Raw genomic sequence first — 23,852 nt, 5'->3', positions numbered from 1 at the left:
TTTTAGAGAAGAAGGAACAGATGTAGATTCAAAGGTCTAATGTGTGGTTTAAAAAAGAAAGATGGAAATATGACACAGGAGCACTGTCAGCTTCCCAAGAACCTTGGTTGTGAAGATCTGAAGTTACCTTTGACCTTCACTGGGTCTAAATCAATCTGAAGTAGAGTGGAAACAATTTAGGAAGTAAATGCACTGTACCACATGGGCTGCATAAATTCTACAGGAGGTGTAACACTCACATCCCCACAAGTGAAAAGGCTCACGCTGCTGAAAAAAAAACACTTGCGCATAGACACTCGGATAGAGAAAATAAAGTGTATTTTTTCACTGTTCCAAAGTAGCTCACTCTTTGTCACACAGTGTACAGTATCTTTGTTTCACCCTATACAGACTGCTCTGACACCAAGGAATGCAAGAATACACACAGAGAAATTAAACTGGCTCATTCTGCTGCACAATTATAATGAGTCTAGTTAAAAAGGACAGTCTCTGCACACCAAAAATGGGATTGCTTAATTATAACCAGAAGAACAAAATGAAAATATAATCTTTGGACTGCCAATTTTCCCCCTCAGTGTTTGTTAGTACAACTATACAGGTGGTTTTCAAATAAGCTTTTTCTTCTCTCCATTACCAGAACTTAACAGTTCACAATTCAGAAGGGTTCATAATGCCATTTTTTTTTTTTTTTTTTGAATACGTACATATATGTCCACCTGCACATGACACTGTGTCGTGGGTGTGTTGTTAAAGGCCATTTATAGTGAGCGTTAACCATCAGAAGAAGGCAGGGTAGCAGGGTCTAATAGTCCAAAAACGGAAGGCCTATGAAGTCCAGTGATAAAGTAAGCACGAGTCAGCAAAACGTCTCCACACTTCTATAAATGCTGATCCCAGGTGAGAATTACCATTCAGTGTTTGGTGGGATAGAGTGAAGGATTAATGAGCACTGGTCCCAGTTATGTGTAAGCAAAGGCTTGTGGTAAAGGGGTAAGGAAGTTCACTGATTGGTTGGTGCATCCAACAGGGAGTCAGAGATTGTGGATATTTATAGGAGGTCACTCAGAGTCCCGTTGTACCTCAGAGGCATCGGCTCGACAGATAGGACAGGTCCTGTTAGCCTGAAAAAAAATAAATGAAGAACCTAAATTATTAATGTACCAAATACAAACAGCACAGCAAATAGAGTGTGTAAATTTTCTGTTTACTGAAGTGATTTACAAGTCAGGAGAATGCAGGCTGCTAGATTTAAACATGAGTGAGGCAATATCTTTTTGGAAGTTCAGTTGTCACAATTATTTGCTGTGCCATGGCTGCTCTGCCTGAGCTTCACAACCTCAGTGGAATTTATTACCGTTATCCTAATAAAAGAATGCCTTCACTCACCTTAAGCCACTTGTCTACACACTTGGTGTGGAACTCGTGATTACAGGGTAATACTCTCAGAAGCTGGCGTGACTCGAAGTCACACATGCACACCACACACCTGAAAGACAAATGTTAGGAGCTTTTTTAACACATGGTCTTGGGCTAACATTTTAAATTGCGCAAACACCTGCAACTGCTCACAAAACAAAAGAAAATCCACGCAAAAAGGTACTCACAGTGTTTGCTCAGATTGATGGTTGTTGGGGTTGAACCTGTATGATGGAAGCTGTTCTATATCTGCTTTAGTTAGACCTCTGGGCTTGGCCTCTCCCAGACGCTCTGCGAGGTTCAACAGGGCCTGAAGATTTCGAAGATAAAGGACATGTTTACAAAAAAACAACAAAATAATGCCATCTTATTAACTGTCGCTTGATTCTATGTTGCAGTATTTTCAAACAAAATGAAAAATGTGACAGCTCGACAGCAGTTTGTTCTACCTCGTAGTTCTCCACCTCTCCATCATCCACATCCAGTTCTAGACTGATAGCAGGGGCCACATTTGGAGGCATAGGAAGCACGGACCTGTGGTGGATGAAGAGTATGAAGAAGTTTAATACACTGCATTTATCACCATCCTGAGGTACACTCAGATCTCTTGCAAATTCAGCCACGTAGTTCCAACAGAATTATTTTTAGGAAGGAACTTACAAGAAGTAAGGCAGGAAGCTGGGGTGGTAGGGAGATGGGGGCACTGCCTGTTGAGAACGGTAACGCCGGCTTGTGAATCGCCGAGGCATAAAGTGAGGATAGGGCTAAGACAGAGCAAAAGAGATGGAAAAAATGTATTACACTATGGTTAAAAATTTCATGTTACAAAAAATCACACATTGTAACGTAAATGAACATTTGATTTGACAAATCTACTCACCACTGTAAAAAGCTCCTGTGACAGGGGGTCGTGGTGTGAAAGGAACTGGAGCGGTGTTGAAGGCGCCAGAGCAGAGGGCGGCTGGTGGTGATGGTGGTGATGGTGATGGTGGGCATAGCTGAAACCTCCACCCACTGAAAGCTGCTCTCCCAGAAGCTCAACCTCATTTTCAATCCTCTGTAAGGGCTGCGATTAAATGACGAAAGCATGCCAGGCGTTATGGTGGGTTAGACATGTTTGCTGTCCTATTTTTTCTCTCTTTGGAGATTTCAGCAAAACTCACAAAACAGCATATTTTAATAACACAATTTATAACTGATGGCTTGACAGTTTTATTAATATTAAAAGTTGTAACTCCAATGATTCAACTACTCTTAAAGAGACGCATTAAGACATTTAACATGTAAAATCGTAATATTTGTAACTTGAAGAAAAAAATAAAATGTAACAAACAGAAAAGAACACCAATTTACTCTATAACTTCTCATCTGTAGCTAAATAAAACACTTGGACAAATTAAATAAATATACTAGTCTAGTTTTAGCAACATTTCTTGTATTCTACCTTTAGTATAACAAACAGCAACAGCAACTTTGGGCAAATAACACACCTGTGTTTGACTAGCACTGACACTGTTTAAAGTCTTTATGAAACCGGATGTAAGTCACTGCATGTATTGCACACAGCAATATAGGTCATTGCCAGTAAAGCTGATCACATACCGAACGCGGCTGTTGTGTCTGGAAAGGCAGGAACTGTCCGGGTGTGGGTAGGTGGGGCGGGTGGTGAGACATGTGAGGTGGAGGGTGAAGCAGGAACTGAGGATCACTGGATAGCAGTGAGGGAAAGGCATAGGGCACCGGCAAATGTTGCACTGAACATGCCTGTATCATCTGGAAGAGAGTGGAAGAGAAGAGAGAAATAAAATGGGGGTTACTGTAATATGTAGTCTCACCACAAGGTGGCAGCCACAACTGAGAAAACTAACTAGTTTCCTCAAACAGGAAAGGTTTTGGCACACTTTTTTTGCTCACTTTAGTTTTCTTTTAAAGAAACTGCACAGTACAAAGTGTTTTATTTTTCAAATCAACAAAGAAACCCACACACTCCTACTAACTTTTACACTGTTTTATGCCTCTCACCGGGTGGTAGTGTTGTCCAGTGCTGAAGACCACGCTGCAGGCGGGGACCTGTTGTTGTGAGGAGCAGGTAGGTGGAAGATGCTGACTGCTACACAAAGGCGCTGTGAGACCGTGAGGAGGGACTGGGGTCACCGTGTAGGAGACAGGTACAGTGCCCTGCTGCAGCTGATGAGAAATCACACCACAGTTGAAGTACAGCCACCCACACACACACACACACACACACACACACACACACACACACACACACACACACACACACACACACACACACACACACACACACACACACACACACACACACACACACACACACACACACACACACACACACACACACACACACACACACACACACACACACACACACACACACACACAGCTTTCTATCATTTTCCACAGAAAATAAAATATTTGCAGACTCACCTGTTCATGCAAATCCATAACCATAGCTCCTTGTTGCTGTTGCGTTGCATGATGCTGTTGCTGATGATGGTGGTGGTGATGGTGGTGAGTGGCCGGGTGCAGTAGTCGCGATGATAGGCTGGGGGGATGGAAAGCTCGGGGTTCCTCTGAACCTACCCCTCCACCCCCAGACGTGGGAGGCTGACCGTAGGCGCTGGGAGTGTGTGTTGGGTATGTCTGCGGAGTGGATGGATGGGGGTTGTGGTGGTAGTTTTCATCCTGGAGCTCGGATGGTGACAGACGAGATATGGGGCCTTGGGTGGGGGGGTGGTGATGAGGAGGCAGGTGGCGAGAGGGTCTGGAGAGACGGCCACGCTGACGCCTTGCTGGTGGACTAAAAAAGGGAAGAATAACAGTTTTATATCACAGACCCTGAGGTAAGTTGTAATAGTGGAACTGTAAAAAAATAAATAAATAAAAATCTGGAAACTGCCACCTTACCTGCGTCTGTGCCGGGCAGGAGTGAGGCATCTCTCCTGGTGGTAGTGTGAGTGAGGATGAGACTGTCTCCGACTTTGGGGTCCTGATTCCCAGGGGCGGATGGGAGGAGAAGGGGTGGATGGTGGGGGTGCCGATGAGGTTAGCTGTTCCAAGACGGACTGACTGGACAGCCTCTGGCGCTTTGGACTGGGGCTTTCCTCACTCTGTAGAGGGAGGGGTGAAACACGGAGGAGGAAAGGGGAGAGGGGAGAAGAGGAGAGAGGGAATGGATATTGTGGTCAGTGACCCATAGAACTCATATCAAATAAATCAATTTCAGCATGCTTTTCAGTCCCTCTAGCCTACAATCCATACCATCACATTAGACATTATGTTCCTTTGTGACAAATGGTACTTCCTGTATATTCCATGCGAGCTTACATACTTTGCATGCGTGCATCTGTGAAAGAAAGCATATTACACCACCAGCTCTCGAAGGCCCTGAGGGTTGAAAGTCACTTCCTCTTGGCGCGAGGAAATGCAAACAAAACAAGCACTCACAAGCCCATGTGCGAATTACGAGAACACTCCCTAAATTGGATAGCTTGACAAATTCTTTCTTGCGAAGTCAAAAAAAGTCAACGATACATACACAAAAACAGACACATAGCTCAGTTTATTAGTCATCCAGGTTTAGACTGACTAATAAGTTATACTCCGCTTCAATCCTACCAACTCATCTGTGAGTCACTTCACTTACTGTCAAACAGTGACTCGCACGCTTAGCACTTGGTGAGGCAAGAACACACACGTATCCATGTGTCAGTTCTTAGTCACTCTTTTACGAGGACCTTTGCTGTGCTCTGAAGAACACATGGATTCTTTAAGAAACACCACACACACACACACACACACACACACACACACACACACACACACACACACACTTCCCCATAGTTACCCTCTCAATGCTTCCCCCCCCCCTTTCTACTTATTTGATCCCTGCTTCCAGCTCCCCTCTTCGTGGGAGAGACACGTTGTTAAAGTGTGATAAAAATGACTCAGCGGCTGTGACTTTTTAGCACACATACACACAGACACACACATACACAGCTCAGCAACCTTGAGAGCAGTGTGATAGCTAACAGGAAACAGCTGGAGAGCAGACTGCAGAAACTCACACACACACACAGTTATGGAAACGCCTGCAGACATGCGCAAATTCACATTCACACATGGGCAGCTGCCACCGTTTGAGTTCTACAGCCTATAAAGAACAATAGCTTCTGAAGTTCTTTAGAGGCAAACTCTGCTGTTCGAGAAAGAAAAAAGAAAAAAAATGTACAAAATGTATTCTGACTGCAGGCCCAAACAGAGTATACACTAATGGCTTGCCCATAATATTGAATGTGACCCGGGCTCGACAAGTTTATGGGAAAGGCAAACAATAACTACTACCAGGCAACAAGGATAACAAAAAAGTCATCTCCATACATCTCGATATGTTTAACAGAAATGGTGATGCAGGCCGCAGTTTTGAACTTAAATAGTTTGACCATAAATACAAATACCTTTAAAAAAACAACAGTTTATTGGGCAGCTCCCTTTCATTAATCAGAATGTTGGTGATTCGACTCATAGTCTGCATGTCAAAGTGTGCTTTCACAAGATATTGAACACGTCATTGCTCTCCTCCATGTATCCATTGTGTGTGTGTGTGTGTGTGTGTGTGTGTGTGTGTGTGTGTGTGTGTGTGTGTGTGTGTGTGTGTGTGTGTGTGTGTGTGAGGGGGGGGGATAGACACTTAAGGTGCTGCATGAATGTGTGTGCGAATGCATCTTCTATAATCAATCAATAAGACTAGAAAAGCACCATTTAAATGCCAGTGAATTTGTATGAAATAGTGTGCAGGCGTGATTACAGTAATATGTTAGTTCTTTACCATCCCTAGTTACAACAGTGTTTCTGCCTTTCATCATTGGAGGGCTGGTCTGTACAGTAAAAGCTAGTTAGCAGCTAGAAGCTAGGCTAGAGTAAACTTGTGCACACCGTCCTGTTCGAATGCAGTCAATTTAAAACACATGTAGATGGTAACCTGCGTAATCCCCCCATTAAGCATATTTGTTATTTAGAATAGTCATTTCTTGAATATTACATAAACTGGTACCCAATATATCAACATTTTTTCTATTCTGCCCAGCCCCAACATCAACTATGGCGTTCTTTAGTTTTGCATGTATATTATATCAGAGGACTGGAAAGAAGGAAAGATATTTGATGAAAAAATATATAAATTAAAAAATAGAAATACAGAAATGAGTGTGACTTTGGTATTTGAATCTGTCCAATCAAACGGCTAAAGCAACGTGAGAGCATCAGGGCCCCTCGGATCCCAAATGATTAAAAAAACGTGGATGGCAGTGAGGTTTATACACAACACCTTTGGGTGTGCCTCTTTAATTTTTTATATGTTATTTGACTCACCATACACCTTATCATTTGGGTCCAAGATAAACAGAATACAAGCAAGTCTGTTGTAACTTCTTTTGAAGCCAAGTGATGGCTGAGCAAATCCTTTCCTGCCTTATCCGCTCATTAAAATTCATTCAGATCTCTATTTTTAAGGGTTTTCTTCGACAGGTAAGGAGGAATGAACTAAACATTTTGAAAAATAAATACATGAATAAAATGGACAAGGCGCATTGAGATGGCTTTTGCTTCAGTCTTGATTTTGTATTCTTACTACTCTGTAAGCCGTTTTCTAGAACTCATCTCGTATTCAGTGCTGTAATGGATTCAGTTTATCTTCAAAGTATGAAATTTTCTTTCGTCAAACAGGCGAACTCGAAACAAACTAAACAAATAAAACTATGAGCCTTGACATGAAGAGCGGACTAAGACTTCAGTCACACAAATATGTTTTCATTTTAAAACAAATCTCTGTACATACTAGTAGTGTTTTAGAGTTTTACAAATAATCTCTTGTCTGTACTAACATGGCTATGAGGGCATATTAAAATGACGACACATACACGCTGGGTATGCTTGTGACAGTGTAAACAAGACAAAAGGGATTTTGGCTTATAGAACTGCAATGAACGAAAAGCAATGGTACAAAAAGAAAGGACCTGGACCAAAGATGAGGAGTTGCAAAGCAAATATGGCAATCTATTCAAGCAGTACCATAAGCATCATCAATCGCTACAGGAAGCAATGGCAATGGGGGCGAAAAAAAATACCCACACAATAAGGATGAAATGCCTAGCTACAATGTTTTGACTCAATTTAGTAAGCACACATGACTCAAACAGAAACGTACGTCTTTTCTGCCTGCTGTCCAGACTAAAACATAATCCCAGATTGTTTTTTGAAACTAAAATCTGTGTTTTTAAAGTTTTTTTTATTTTTAGGATGGACACTTGGCATATATGAAGTACACATCAACAAATTAAACTTGTTCCCACTGCTTTGCTTTTGAAACACATTTTTAATCACATTTAAAAGTCAGGAGATTCTTTCGGGAAACTTGAACACAACACAACATATGTTGAAGTTCAAGTTGGAATCAGAGTGAAACTGTGAAAATAGGTTATTTGTTATATAAGAAATGAAAAATAAGCTTTTCTCCATTTCATTTTATCAAAACCAGCAGAAGATACTACAATATGCCCATTACAGCACTGGATGGAGGGCACTAGCGGTCCACCCCCACCCCACTCTGAGACACTAAGCTCCTCTCTTCCAACCCAACACCCCACAACCTCTCTACCAGCCTCGCCCCAACCCCAAAACCCTAGGGACATCTACTGTGCCCATTTTCATATCTAAGCCAGTCTCCTCTACTGACTCTCCCCACCCTTCTGAATAACCTCCTACCATCCCCCCTTTCCTTCCATCAGATAATCTAAACCCATCTATGATCGCCTCTTCATGTGCCCCCTGGTTTTTCCCTGTCTGCCTGCCCTGTCTCAGACCCTTGCTTAAAATATGAGGCCAAAAAATGTTCTTAGACAGGACAAACACATCTTAACAAATGCAGACTATTGCCCATTACTATGAAAGTTTGATGGGCCTGTCTACCCACGTTAGAGGGAGGGGAGCACTGCCAGACAAAGGAGTGAGTGCGTGAGTGCGTGTGTGTGTGTGTGCGTGTGTGCGTGTGTGTGTGTGTCCCAAAGCAATGTGTTATAATGTGGCCTCATGTTCTAATTGAGTGCCTGAACTTGTGAACTTATAAACAGACACACACATCTGGTCCAAAAACAAAAGCTAGAAAATATGATAAGAAAACATTCTGACACAAACAAGCAAACTGACACACTGACTACAGCATGTCTGGAAAAACTGTGAATCCATCTAAGGCTCACACATCCTCCCATTCCTTCTCACAGCATCCACAGCATGTTCACAGACCAGGGTGGACAGACATCCTGAAGCAGAAGTGCAGACACACCCTTCCACATTCTCTTTCACCATGTCCACATTTGGGGTATGCATGTATCCACTCTCACCCACATACACATAGCAACTCTGGCCAACAGCTGTTGTGGCTTCACTGTCTTTGCTGAGAACCAAAATAAAAGAGAGGCCCAGAGACTGCATGAAAATACAAACCTAAAAAAAAAAAAATACAATAGAGACCAGGTTTCTCTTTCCTGGCATGAGAATCTGTTCACGAATTTGCACACTGAGCAAATATGGCCATTTGCTTTTACAGATTCATTAATATTTTGCAGACATGCTCCCACTAGCACTCAAACACTTCTCCCTCCCCCACTTATTTTCTTTCCATCAACAAGATTTCAAAGCCCATTTTGTTTCCTCTGCCACTGTTCCTCCCTTCCTTCCCCTCCTTTCGCTTCTCTCACTCCAACCAAGTTCCACAGCTGGAGGTGAAATCATTAGCAATACCCCCTCCCTGTTTTTGGCCTCGCCTCTCTCCCTCCCCTCTTTTCCTCCAAGCTTTCTGCAACACCTTCCTCAGCATCCTGTCTCCCCTCTCCTCCTTTTTTACCCGTTTTCCACTTCATCTGTTAGCTTTTAACACACAACTTCACTTGTGATGATGACTATCATTTACTGAAGTACACTTGTATACTGAAATATTATCAGAAGCACACGCACAAACACACAAGGTTTTTGTTTTGTTTTTTAAACTTGTAAATGCAAACATATAGTTTCTGAAACAAAAAGGATAAGCACCCTTAACAGACAGGGAAACTGTGTTTAGTGAAATCACTGCAAATAACGGCAAGTGGTTAAATGCAATATCCAGTAATCAGATTAATCTGCTGTAAACAACTGGCCATCAGCTGTTTATTCAAAAGCATGGTATGGTATGCTTCATTACACAAAAGTAAACAACAAACGCATGAAACAATGACAGCCTAACTACTTCTAAAGAATGAACTTAAACAACAATCTGCAGTCCTCTCTCATAGATGTATAATGTGCATACAGTTATGTACCACCTCTTAACATACTTTAGCATTTATGAAATGTAAAGCAGACGCATTGCTGTTTGAGTTTCTCAAGGAGGCAATTGGAGGCAAATGTCTACACAAGAAGCCTCATTGCCTGCTGCTGAATACTAAACACCATCAAGCACTTCTCAGAGCTAAAGCTTCATCTCTGGGAGAGGGGTCATTAAACCGATACATTTTAAAAGTTTTTCCATTTTGCAGAAATTCTGTGAAAACTTTGATAAATGTCTTTCTTACCTTATCACTCTCCTCTCCATACGCATGGTCTGGGTGGCAGTGGTAGGACCCACCAGAGGCTCCTGTACAAAGAAGGAAAGAACATGTAAGGCTTGCTACAAACCTTTCGAAATGAGTAGTTTTTCCTTATTATACCACTTTCAAGTCCATTTGAAGGTCACAATTGATGCCCCTGCATGGTCACAACAAATGGAGGGCACTCAGACATCCTTACTAAGCCGTCTCTACACTCCTACAACTCTTTTTCCCCCACTCAGACCCACTTGGATGCAAAAAATACAGCAAAAAGTCTAAAATTGCCCAGAAATCGTCATCATCTGCGCTTGATAAGTTTACCTAAACAAAACTGTATTTGGACAACCATCATCATGCCAAGCTAAAAAGTTTCTCTATGTATTTCTCATCCAAAAATACAGAAGCAGCTCATTTCCCCAAAAATACAGCGCAAATAGGCATCAGTTTTTCTCATGTACACTGTCATGAAAATATTTTTTTCTGCAGTGTACTGTGTATTATTTTACAATATAAACTACAACATAAAAGCAATGCCTTTTGAGGTTATTGACATTAGAGCCATCATTGTTTGGAGACCTCTGTATTATCTCCATTTAATCCCTTTGTTGTTATTGTTCTAACCCACTGTATAAGACTTTATACACAGCAGCAAAAAACAATGACAACATATTTGTTTGTGAGAGCGCTTGCTGACCGTGTGTACGGCAAAAAAGTGACTGAAACACATATGGCATACTCTTGTCTCACATCACAGGCAGTAGATGTAGGCACACATGCAAAAACACGCACACAAACAGACACACACAAAATAAACACAGTAATCCTGGATTAGAGAAGCTTTCTGATGATACCGCCGCTTCCATCACAGCTAAGACTTTTACTCTTTTGTTTTTCAACAATCCTTTCATCTTTTTATTGTCTTTCCTATTTATTCTGGCTTTTATTTTTCCTTTGTCATGGGGACGTCTCTCGTTCGGAGACGTCCTCACCACAGATGGTGGCAGTGGTATACACACCAAGGGTAAGCACTCCCAAGGGCACTCCAGACAAGACCACCTTTTCAATAAAAATGAACAAATCTAAAGTAAAAAGAAATAGATGTACCAAAAAAAAAAAATAAATAAAACATTTCTTAAAAAGGTGTTTAAAAAGAGAATTTTTCACCTATCGGCTGTTTGTTTGTGGGATTTTTCCTGCTTACAGCCGGCCTCTTTGAAGAGAAGCTATGACTGACAACAAAGGGGGGGAAGAGACAGAAAGAGGCAGAGTGAGGTTTTCACAACTGAATTCCTCAGTCCTTAAAAAAAGCATTTCCTTTCATACTTCAATCCCTAGAGCAGGACAAATAAATGGATTGAAAAGGTTGAAGTAAGTAAAGCTTATATTAGAGTAGTGAAAACCAGGCTAAAAGGCTATTTCTACTGAGATGATTTGGGACGGAATACTGGTGAAGCATTCAGGGAGCTCGCCGGCTGCATAGCGGCTCGTCTCTGCAACACTCATTCACTGATCACAATAGGCAAAAATCCAGCTCCCTCCCTGAATATGGTCTCACTTGCACATTGTCAGAATCCTGTAAATTGACTCAGAAACGAGTCATTCAGTTAGAGTCACTCTATAGAGCACAACACAGAAGCTACAGAGCAGGTTTAAAATGTTGCAGTAACATCGTGTTCACTGTTGGACGAACAGACTGCGCACAATCGTGGTTCTGCTGTTAGGGCCCCGAGGAAAGCCGAATGGTGGGATTTGCAGTATGAATTACAATGTGCACGGAAATGGCAAATTCTTTGACAATATCTAGGAAGTTTTAGACAGTACAAAATGGATTTCATGGAATCTGAACTACTGTATGAAGGACTTTGTCACATGAACCTTCATTGGCAAGCCGCGGACTCTGCAAATGACGTGACCTTCTTGAATCACCTTCCTTTCCTGTGTCTTCAGTCATTTTCGCAAATCCAATGCAGTCCTCAACTTTTCTTGAAATGTGAGGAAGCAATAAGGTCGAACATTAAACTGTCTTTACCCCACCAACTGTTAAGTAAAAAAGTCTATGACAAAGAAATGGGTAATATAATCATCTGCTACTCAGAAAGTCTCCCATTATAAATAAAGATACAGATATAGCCCAACTTTACTGTTTTGGACTGGGATGTTAGTCTTATTCTGCTCTGGAGACTTCATTGAGTTTGGTGCAGCAGCACATGAACCGGTTCTTCAACTGGTTTGAGTGGCCCTCCCAGCTCACAGCAATTTTCCAGGGTAAAACTGCACCAGTCCTAGATAACAGAGTTGGGAGTCTGTCGGTCTGACGATGAGCATGAGAATATAATATCATGGACTAAAACAAAAGCAGTCTGGCCAATAAAGTAGTCAGTGCACAGATACAAGATGGGACGAGCTAGGGTTACCTGGAAAAACAGCCAACCTGGTTAAAAGCATAATAAACCAGTATTTGTGTAGTAAAATTTACATACATGTGGGAAAACAGCAATAGGCTGCAAAGTTTTCTAAACTTAACTTTCAGGTGATTTTGTGTTTAAAACTGCATTTTGCATAGTTATCTGAAGAAGAGGAAGTGGAACACAGTAAGATATTTTGTTGCGAGAATGATAAGGTCAACAGACTGCATCATGATGGAGAGTTGTTTTTATGGCAATTAAATGTCTGCTGTGTGAAGCAGACGATATGAAAAACTATGACTTATAATACTAAAGACACAAAGTACTGCTTTAGAGCACCACAATTCATCTCTTCTCTTCTTGAAAGTCACAAAACAAACTTTTGAAAAAACTTAAAAAATGAATCGAGTGTGCAGTAACAATTTCTTGCTGTGTGAAATTTAAAAAGGTCTTATCTAAATGAAGGAAAAATGACTGCAAGCAATGCCAGCTTAAGTAACTATGTGGAGAATGAATAGTTTGCAGGCCCCACCTTCCCCGTGGCTGCAGAAAATTGCCATCGACTTTAGTTGTTTGTTTCACAAAACCAGCACAACAATGTTGGCATGAGAGGGTGAAGGTGGAGAGAGAACGAGAGAGGGAGAGAAGTGTGGGTGACAAGAAGAGGGCAAAAAGGAGGTGCAGAAGGAGAGGACAGGGCTGGAAACATGCATGAAAAGGTGAGACCACTGAGGAGGAAAGGGAGACAGGAACAGACATGGGCTGGAAGAAAAACGAGTGGAGGGAGAGAGAGAAAGAGAGAAGAGCCAGAGAGAGGGAGCAGGGTGGGGGTTGTGGCTTCCCCTCTTGACTGCTATTGATTTTCTGTAAGCCTCAGAGTGCATCAGCTATTTCTATCCATTTCCTTCACCTCTCCCTCCCCTTCTCATCCCTCCCTCCCCCCCTGCACTCAGCTCAGACACCCTCCTTACACATCCTCCTCCTCCTCACACTCTCCATCACTTCATCACCATCCCTCCCAGCCACCGATCTATTTCCCTATCTGCCGGCCTGTCTCTCTCCCATATATTCCTGAAGCTTTATCGCACGGCACCCACATTTCCTTTTCTTGCCCTATCGCACCATCTCTATCCATGATCTCCATCAGCCTCTCTCTTACCGTCTATCTTTATTTAACTAAATCTTCCCGTTTCATGTCCAAATGGAAAAACACAGGAGAGAGTGGGTGAACAGAAATGATAGATGGAAGGATAGATGATAGATAAGCAAAGGGTTTACTTAACAAATCACCAGCTCAACAGTAACAACCAACCACAGAAGGCTCGCTGCTTGCTGCTGAACTTGTATCCATTTACATAGCATTCACAGAAAGTAAGCAAAACTGAACATATGTATAACACACACACACACACACACACATATATGCACACCTCTCACATCACCCCGCCTCCTGAACACATGTCAGAGCACACTTCACACCCTAGCGCAAAGCAGTCAAGTAACAAGCTAATATCCAAGCTTAAAATAGGCGGGCATGTAACGTTTGCCCAACCATTACCTGCTTCACACACGCTTCATGGCAAAAGACTGTGTGCACGTATAAAAACGGGTCGGATTCTACTGTTCTCCCACTTCATTGTCCTCCTACATTTCCTTCCTCATTATCTTTCTCATTATCTTTTTTTGTGTGCAGTCCTTCAGGTTGCTCCTCCATCCTGCATTTCTTCTCAAGCCTGAAAATTTACATCCCACAGTCTGCAAGCGTGTGCAGGTGGTTGCACATAACATACTTGAGTGCGAACTTGTTGTGAATATGGGCAACAGTGAGTAACTCACACGTCTATGTTCTTTTCTGAAGCCTCATCTCTGCATGCCTACATCAGAATATTATGTCGTGTATGTATAATAAATAGTGTTTGCTGAAGCATCTTTCAATGTTTTTGGATTTAAACTTCTGCCATGGTGAAGTTTGCATGTCTTTGTGTGTGTGTGTGTGTGTGTGTGTGTGTGTGTGTGTGTGTGTGTGTGTGTGTGTGTGTGTGTGTGTGTGTGTGTGTGTGTGTGTGTGTGTGTGTGTGTGTATTTGTTTTACCAAAAGTCCCAAGTAGCCAAAAAACAAAACAAAAAAGTTTAGAAGCATGTTTCTTTCAAATTAAGAGTCACTGAGCTCAAATATTAATGTAATCCATTCAAAAATCAACATTGTTTATTCATATTTATTACGTACAGATGTACAAGTTAACACAGACATTTTTTTTTTGCATTGTTGAATTAAAGGGGAAGTTTCTCCATGCTCACCTTAAATAATAAGTGACTGATTTCATGGCAGCTACTTTCTAAACTAGTACATTGCTAGTAAACATAGTTCCTGTCAAAGGCAAGTCTGGTATTTTTGTGAGTATGCCTGTCCCAGTACTGTCTACGTGAGCTCAAACACAGGCTAAGTTTAAACATGAGCACAGTCCAAGAAATGGCCTTTGGCTTCTTCCAACATGACAAAATGTTTAAAACTGGATGTGTAAATGTATAAAGTACATTCTTTATGACGAGGCTGGTATTGTTTTGACCTTATGTATCTTTCAACATCATAATGGCAAAATGTGGATCTGCAGACACAGAAACTTTACTGTGCTATGCCATTTGACTTAACACCCACTGAAGTATACTTTGCAACTGACTTTCATTTCATTATACTACAATACAGGTCAGACTCAAACCCGAGCCACTGTACTCCATGCGGCATGTGGTCGCCTGCTCACCTACTGAGCTAAAGTGGTGCTCCACTACTACACTTTTTTTTTTTTTTTTTTTTTTTTTAAATCCCTCAGCCTGAACTATTACATCCATTAATTTTCTTGCTCTTGCTTTTAAAGTTTATGCTGCTAACCAACTAGCCCCAATACTCCCTGTACTCATACCAGCTGGCCCCTTGTCCTTCTAAACAGAGCCCGCACCACTTTGAGTACTGGTTCAGGAGCCATAATGTCGATATAACCGAATCTACAGAACAGAGGACAGTACTACCACCAGCAGGTCCAATCCAGTGGAGTTGAGAGTCTATTTGCAGGGTATGAGACTCACTGGAAATTAACCTGGTCACACCGCTCCCGTACGCTGCTCTTCTATTATGTATTTGTGACCCAAAAAAATTCAAAATTCAAATATTTGCAGAGGAGTTTTATTTCATAATTAATTTAAGAAAGCACATGTGTTAGAAATAGTGGTCTCAGAACTCAATAGCGTTGCGGCTGATATGAAGCTGGTCTCTAGCTCGACTGTGACGTCATCCTGTCTGTATGCACATGTTTCTAACAGTCCCATTCCTGCTCCCAGCCCACCCAGGCAGCAAGTAAATAAGGCGTGTGCACTGACGCACCAAGTCAGTCAAGTTCATAAAAATACAAAATGCACACAGCGAACCGCTCTTTCACACTCGTTTTCTTTTCTCACTCTACCTTCTGTCTTCAGTCTTCCTCTCCACATTTCCCTCAGTGAAAGACAGAAGCCATCTGAGCAACAGCATTAGGACAGGGAAAGTAATGGGCAGAAAAGGAGAGTGATAACTGTCTTAATTCTCTACTTTTCATCATAAATTTTGACACTAGTGCCACAAAGTGAGCTCTCAACTATTTAAACTACATTCTGAGGAGCCCATTGGAAATAGCTACTAATAAAATGCACTTGCTCTCTGTCTTTGGGGCAACTAACACATCATTTATAAGCCAGGATCAAGAGTGTACCCTGGCGCTCTACCTATTAGAGCTGGGATATGCTCCAATCCCTCACTTAAGTGAAACTAAGCCTCCTGGACATCTTTTATCTCAAATGAAAAGAAAAAAGTGTAATATTATTTCATAAGCTGGAAGGTATAAATCTCACAGCCCCCAAAAAACCTCCAACTAGTTACTGAGTAAATAAATAAGTAAATGAAATTATCTTCGCATTCTGACCAATAAAACACCCTAAGTGCAATTAAAAAATATATATATTTATACCCAAAACAAAACCCAGTTTGCCAGTATTTTAAAGTTTTTTTTTCACCAATGAGCGCTTGAGAGGTGGCAGGAAAGGGTATCAAAACAAACACAGACAGAAGCTTATAGTTCACTGAAATATCTTAATGACTCTTCTCTACCATCCCTACAGCGTGTTCCACCTCTCTGCTGCCCATCTGTATGCACAGTATGTTTAAACAGTTCCTGTTTGCCAAAATACAGCTCCACGAAGCGCTGAATTTTCAATGGATGTAGCCTTTTAGCCATATGTTGGCAAAATGATGAATGTTTGGAAAACACTCAGCATATGTGCGGACAGCAGAGAAGTGGATTATCCTGCACAAGAGGTTTGGGGGTGGGAAGGGTTTTCTTACAGTTACACTTTACAAAACATCCAAAACAAACTTACTACTTCAATCTACAACTATGCACAGTAAAATATTCAGTTCATGTAAATGAGCAGTCTTGGTTAAAGCAGTGAAAACAAAGACAAACAGAGGTGGAAAAGGAGAAGGACACATTGAGGGGTAGTGTTGAAATGATCAACAAAGATAAGGATACTCAACTGTTGAGGCACAGAATTGCAACAGAAGCTATTTGAGATTAAAAAGAAATTTCCAAAGGTGAGAATAAGAAAATATAAATCATGAAGTTGTATGAAGTTGGTTGGGTTTATACTTGTGCTAAGGGTTAATGGTGGCCCTATCATAGTACTTAAAAAGTACAACTTGACATAATATGCCATTTCCCAACAGCTTACTGAGAAAGGGTTACATGAGCAAGGAAAGAATTTTACAAAAGAGGATATTTCTCACAACAAAAGGGGAAACACAGGCTTGCAGCCATGATATAACAAAAAGGTACATCCAGTGGACATATGCAATTAAACTGAAAGTAACAGAAGGCCAACATGCAAACACCAGGAGCAAAGTATGCCTCCCTCCCATCCTCCTCCTTAATTCACTCACCATTCATTCCTTTCTGACACATACCTTTACCCACATTCCCAAAGTTAGTGCTTGTCTTGACTTCAGTCAACTGTTCTGGCCTCTTCATGCCTCCAACACTTTTTCAGTATCCACACCTCCTCTCAGGTTGCACACTCAACTGCTTTGTGCAAGAAAGACATGCTTCCTGTCTATGCTTTGCTTATGGCCGCACCCATGACATGCTACGTTTCTTCAACAGCCCTCTTCCTTATATTTATTCACATCTTCCTTTTGTTATCACTGCCTGGTCTCAGCCTAATCATCTTCCCCTTCCTCATCCCCTGCCTGCACCTGACCTTCCTAAAACTCGTTCACTGTACTTGCTTAATGCAGTCCTATGACTACAAATTCCCACCACTGACTTGTTTTTTAACCAGCTATTGCAGTTTTTGCTCACTCATTGGCTTCCTTCTTCTCTCCTCATACTGACCTTTCTTCAGGAGTTAAGTGACCCTTTGGCATTCTCTCTTACACTTAGTCTCAGAAGCACCTTTTTTCCAAACCAGATCAGAGCCCTTTCCCTTAGATTCTGAGCTAATTTAAGGTCACTTTCCCCTATTCCAAGGATCCTCTCTTGCTGACCAAAGTGACTGCTTTGTTGTTTATTTGGAGTGACAGAGTAGCAGGGAACCCCTGCTACTTGGTCAATCCAAGTGAAAGAGTTTCTCTTCAAACTAGAGGGGGTTGCCTGGGCGACAAGACAAAGGAAAGCAAAAAAACAGAGTGCATGTTTCCACTTCTGTTACAGACAGAAGGATGGAGAGGACAGGAGTGGAGTAGAGGGGTAGAGGTAGAGTGGCAGGATTGTCCGCCTCTCTGCTGCTTTGGGCAATCCATTAAAACGATCCCTCCATTAGACAAATGTGAAGGAGGAAGCCAAAGAAAATGGACCGGAGGGGTACAGAAAGGGTTGACTGATTCAGACGGGAGGGAGAAGTGAATGTGAGTAACAGGACAGACTGTGACAGAGGTGGGTCGCAATCAGGGTAAGATATCAGCTGCTACAAAGGATGTTTTTATCAACTCGGACCAATTGGCAGCAGTCTTAAGCATTTTGAGAGCTTTTCTGTGCTTCTCTTTTGCAACCTCAAGTCTTAGTCTTGCAGACATCAGCTCTCTTAAGTCTGAAAACATAATGATTTCCTAAAAAGTCATGTGAACTTTATGACAGATTAAAAAAAAGAGGAAAATACCCTTTGCACTATGTACAATATGAAACAAGTATGAAAGAACAAGGCACAAAGAGGAAAATGGGAGCAAAACAATTACAACGGGGGACTAGGAGAGTAGAGGAGATGAGTGGAAAAGAGGGGAAAGGAGAGGAGAGTAGGGAGGGGACTGAAGAGTACAGGATATCATTATCTTTCATGTCCAACGCAGGTGACTAGCAGTGGAAGAATGGATTAAGTATCCCTCCTCTCTCCCAGCAAGCAAATCCTATTCTGAGAATGGAAAGAGGGTTTAATAAGAGGTGTGTAGTGGTGGGAAAGGTCCAGCTAGCCAGCTGCTTTACCCTTGTAGGAGTACGTTTAACTATAAAAGTACACCCCCACCCCCTGCTTCCTGCAGTTAACAATGTAAACAGCACTCAATTAAAAATACATAGAAATAAAACAATAGCTTACATTATATTTACACTACAGTATCTACTAAATGAAAGAAACTTTTATATGTGTGCATTTTTTCTACTGTTAGACTCATCATCTACCTACACAAATGCAAGAGAGAGTAAAGTACAAACACAAATGTGGACATCCACCTGTAGCCTTTCTGAGTACCTGTTCTTTTGTGTGCTCTGGGTGTCATGTCATGTTGAAATTTGTCTGAACAACAAGTTGGTAAAATTTATAGAATTTCTACCCAGGCCCTCCTCCTCTAAATCAAAATCAATTTGGATGGAAATACAATAAAGTCATTCCATCCATTGATTTGAGCTATCCATTTCACAGCGAAGCTACTATGATAGAGTACAGGCAGCAAGCCTCAGTGGGTCGATAAACTCTGAAGATAACTAGAAGCAGTTTGGTGAGACACTGTGACTTGGCAAACTAGTCTATATTTTTATTCTTATTCCTATTAATTTGTCTTGGTTCTTCGTTCCTTCTTAAGAAAAACATACAGAGACAACTTTATTTCCTTGGAACTCAACACAAAGGTATACAAGTAACACACACACACTGCCTCGACAACCTAATGACTGAGTGTTCAAAAGAGGCCTCTCTTTGTTTATGTGGGTTCAGCTGTGTTCTTGCTCTCAGTCTTCCAAACAGGTAAATCCAGTCTTTCTAAAGAGCTGCTCAGTTTTTTGTGTACACAGATATGCAAACGCCTACTGTTTAAAATGTGACAGTTTTTTGTTTTGTTTTTTTAAATCATCATCACCTTCATCATTATTACTCTTATATATGCAACTCAAGCCATGGACTTCAATAGTTTCATTTCACTGTGTATCTCGATGGTGTACCCAAGTGAGGACATATTTCGAAGAGGTGAGCAGAAGTAAGTACCTCCACGAAAAAAAAAAAAAAAAAAAAAAAAAAAAAAACTAGGCCGTCTGTCATATATGAGTTGCTTAGTGAGAGAAATGACTGCGGTCTTAGACATATCCCAAGAGGTAGAATCGGTATGAGTAATTTGTCTGCTGTAATGAGAGCAAACCTAAACCCTGCTTTTCCCAGAGTCCTTACATTTTAATGTCAATGACTCAAATTAATTTGCAAAATAAAAAAAATAATAAAACAAAAGTTCCACTACATAATGTCACTGTATAAAAAGGGGATTTTGTTTTAGAATGTTACAATGTTTCTTTAAAAATAATAATAATAATAATAATAACAACAACAACTAGTAAAATGTTTCCACAACACCCGTGGATACTACCAACTGCAGAAGCATTTTCAAACCTGTGAAGCCAGTTAGGTGTGCTATTAGCTTTAGTGAAAGGAAAACTTTCCCATAGCCTCAGTGAATGTGAAACTCTAGCTGTGCTGCTTCTATGTTATGAAGTTCACAACACTGCACTCACTGTGTTGTGTGAGAGTGCCCTCACATGTATTTAACACCCAACACCAGTCCACACATACTCTAACCAAGTTTGCTTTGCAATGGAGCAAAAACGTCACAGCAGAGGTTACCCAGGTAGCTGTGAATAAAAAAAAAGAAAAGAAAAAAAAGAAAAGAACATTTGAAACAGAATACAACCTCAGACGGAAACCAAATATCTGTTAAAACAGAGGCCATGGCTAAGATTGTTTACCACTTTGGTCAGCTGATTCTCCGTCATAAGCACTTTTTTTTTGTATGTGTATGTGCATTTATAACAGTAAATGCTGACTAAATATTGATCTATTCAATATCATACATGAAATGAATGAGAACCAATACACTAATATATGAGGATATTTTAACTCTTGTTCACAACTTCACACTACAGCCCACAAGTCCAACAAGTTGGGTTATCTAGCTACAATTTTCACTCCAAGAAGCTTTGAAAAAGAACAGACCATACCTAGTTTAGTCAAAGATTTTGCCTGTACACATTATAAGCCTTGTTACCTAGCTACATCAATATTTGTGTAATTGACTAAAAGTAGACATGCCACAGTGCCTAAAGAAATGCAGTCTGGTTAACTATGCACAGCAGTTCAACTGGCTTGAGGCTACCCCAGTCCACAGCACAGGCTGCTGTTTTTCATTTGCCTACTGTATGTGCTAACTGTGTATCACATCCACACTATAGCTAAGTGGCAAGAACATAAAACACCCCATCTAATTAAAATACATCAAATGCGTTCACACATGCACAGACACTACAGTCATGCCAACCCCAGGGCAGTCCCCTCCCTCTCTCTGTTAGCTTCTAAAGAAAGGTATTAGAACACCTCCGCTTATGTCCCTTCAACTCACACACAGTGTGAAATTAAAACTCTGAGTGGAGGTGTGACTCGCCTTTCCTTCTTGTTCTAAACCTACACAACCACATACACGTCCAGTGACGATGACAAGTGGGGACGTTTACCTGCTGCTGGGATGCGGTGCGCTCCGGGAACAGAAGACAGCCTCTGAATGCCGGGAGAGGCGTTACTTCCTGGGGCTCGCTGCTGGTTCTCCGAGTGGCTGCTGTGAGTTCCAAGTGGTGCGCAAGCGGCACCGTTCTGCTGCTGTGGATGTAGTTGCTGCTGATGATGGTGGTGGTGGTGGAGATGGTGGTGGTGGTTAGATACCATAACTGCGCTGCCGGTCATTCCACTGCCATTCCCAACACCGCAGGACTGATAATATCCAGACCGTGAGCGAGATCGAGTCCTTGGAGGTTCCATGGTCATTTGGTGGGGGTGAAGGGAGTGGAAGAGAAAAGAGGAGGACGCTACTGGGGACTGCGGCGGAGAGCCGTTGGTAGATCCGGGCTGTACAAAGCCCCTCGCGCCGCTCTGGCTGTAACTATAGCCCCCGAGTCCTCTGCCCCCCTCCGCGCCCCCGTACTCTATTCGCTCCGCAGACTCTGTCGCCCCCGCCTCGTCGAATAAATCAGCCCCTTTAGGGACAGGCTCCGGGGTGGAGGGCAGCCGGGGGCAAACTCGAGGCTCCTGAGTCGTTGGCTGTCCAGCGGCTGCGATTGGCATTTCCTTTCGGGGGATTTCCTTCGTTTCTTTTCCTTTTTTGTTCCCTGCGTTTTCCTCTCGTTCCCCTCACCGAAGCAGCTTTTACACACTGTTAAAATGACAAATTCAATGAGTTACGAAGAGTTCAACCGAGTTGTGAGGTACTCTGTTAACACTGTACATCACAATATTCACCAAGCTGGACTACCTACACAAACAAGTCAAAGCCATCAGTTTCTTTTGACATGCACGTGTGTTGTAATTTCGAGTTAACTGGTAGTTTGGTACTAAAACTTTCATAAACAGGTTCATCAGCTTACATTGTGAATATTGTGAATTATTGTGAATATTTAAGTTTTCACTAAATTACACTGTTTGGGAATGTAAAAAATTAATGTACATGAATGTGACAGGGATACGATTCTTCTCCCGGCTCACCAGCAGCTTTAACTTCACAACAGCAACGACCACGGCTCGCTAGCTGACGGGAAGCTAGCGTTTGGGGACGATGCTAGCATTAGTGCGCATAGCACGCTGTGGTAAAGGCGTTATTATGCTTCTTCTAACTATACAACTACAGTGTTACCACACCAGCTCGCTTTCTCGAAATCCTAATTATCCCCGAACCGACTTTAAAACAACTTTCTCCACTTTAACCCCCATTTAAACTTGTTTAGCCAGTCTGCGTAATGTCGTTCGCTAGCTTGGCAAGCCATACCAACCCCTCCTCCTCTACCGACCAACACAGAGAAAAATCCCATAGCTAGCCACCCACGCCTCGAAGCGCTTTAAAATGTTTGGTTCATAGTACGAAAACAAAACGGTGTTATGTAGAAACTTAATCGGGTGATTTCGCTGCGTTGGGATGAGCCGGTAGGGTTTTCCCGGTTGTATGGAATCAAACAGCAAAGCGCAGAGAGAAAGATTAAAAGTGGCCGGTCTAAAATTACAAAGAAAGAACCACGGCTAAAATTAACAGGATCTTAAGGAATGACCCCGCCTCTGTGTCTAACACTGAAACCGGGTCTATTTCCCCTGCTCTGAGTATTTTTTTTAACAACTTACCTTCAACGCGCTCTCCCCGACTGTACTCCCAACTCGGATCTGTCGATAATATTGCGAGCCCTGTCTGTGAGTGTGTATGAACGCGAGTGTGTGAGCCCAGTGTTCGCTCGGTGTCAGCGTGAAATGTGACAGACCGTCAACGCTCAAGTCGGATTTCACCAGACCGGATCAATCGACGGCAGAAAACAGAGTGCATTTGTAGTTGCTTCCCCCACACACAATGCTGGTCAAGTCACCGATAGCAACAAAACACAGACAAATAACTAAAATTATTAATCTTAGTTTGTTTTTATAAATACAATTTTTAAATCCGGACTTTCCCGGTGAAACGAACCGGTTTAAGCTCGGCAATCTATTAGCAGGGCTGTTAAATCAGAAGCCGTGGATAGCAGAGGCAGACTAAAAGGGGTTTTAAATTATTTATTTACAAATACCAAGCCTACCCATTGCAGCTGTTTCCTTTGGAGCCGAAAGTTCGCTTTAAAAATAAGTATTTGCTGTGTTTGCAGAAGTTACTTGAGTTACAAAATTACAGTAGCGAGGAAAAAAAAATAACTAGAACGTTATTAAATAGTGACAAACATTGAAAAATGGGGGAGGAGGACAGATTCAGCCGTAATCTAAAATAAATTAGGCCACTAGGATAAATGAAGTGCCTGTGTTTATGAGATCTGAGCCAAAGTTTTCACTTTTAAAACGGGGTTTTGCATTTTTTTTTCTCATAAGCTGGAGAAAAATG

The 23,852-nt window shown here is 41.8% G+C and overlaps 1 protein-coding gene across 2 annotated transcripts; it reads right to left on the bottom strand.

Moving 5' to 3' along the window:
• Window positions 1–301: 301 nt before the first annotated feature.
• On the bottom strand, window positions 302–23,265 carry rnf38 (ring finger protein 38). 2 transcript variants are annotated; one of them, XM_031750394.2, is made up of 13 exons: window positions 23,114–23,265; window positions 21,466–22,157; window positions 10,044–10,105; window positions 4,345–4,547; window positions 3,865–4,237; window positions 3,439–3,603; window positions 3,019–3,189; window positions 2,297–2,482; window positions 2,077–2,180; window positions 1,866–1,950; window positions 1,605–1,726; window positions 1,387–1,486; window positions 302–1,121 (listed from the first exon to the last, which is right to left on the bottom strand). In XM_031750394.2, the coding sequence occupies exons 2-13, from the start codon at window positions 22,067–22,069 to the stop codon at window positions 1,059–1,061; spliced, it is 2,238 nt and encodes a 745-aa protein (XP_031606254.1). In that variant the 5' UTR covers window positions 22,070–22,157; window positions 23,114–23,265; the 3' UTR covers window positions 302–1,058. The 2 variants fall into 2 exon arrangements, with proteins under 2 accessions (XP_031606254.1, XP_039469627.1); XM_039613693.1 differs by lacking the exon at window positions 23,114–23,265 and adding an exon at window positions 22,487–22,686.
• Window positions 23,266–23,852: the final 587 nt, after the last annotated feature.

This window comes from Oreochromis aureus, linkage group 6, assembly GCF_013358895.1.
Source record: "Oreochromis aureus strain Israel breed Guangdong linkage group 6, ZZ_aureus, whole genome shotgun sequence".
Lineage (NCBI taxonomy): Eukaryota > Metazoa > Chordata > Actinopteri > Cichliformes > Cichlidae > Oreochromis > Oreochromis aureus.
This window is presented reverse-complemented; position numbering and strand designations above follow the sequence as displayed.

Coding starts and splice junctions, on each gene's coding strand:
- rnf38 (XM_031750394.2), bottom strand. CDS start 22,069: ATGCCAATCGCAGCCGCTGGACAGCCAACGACTCAGGAGCCTCGAGTT. Junction 1,727..1,865: donor GAGAGGTGGAGAACTACGAG/GTAGAACAAACT, acceptor CGAAATCTTCAG/GCCCTGTTGAACCTCGCAGA. Junction 1,487..1,604: donor CATCAATCTGAGCAAACACT/GTGAGTACCTTT, acceptor TTTGTCTTTCAG/GTGTGTGGTGTGCATGTGTG.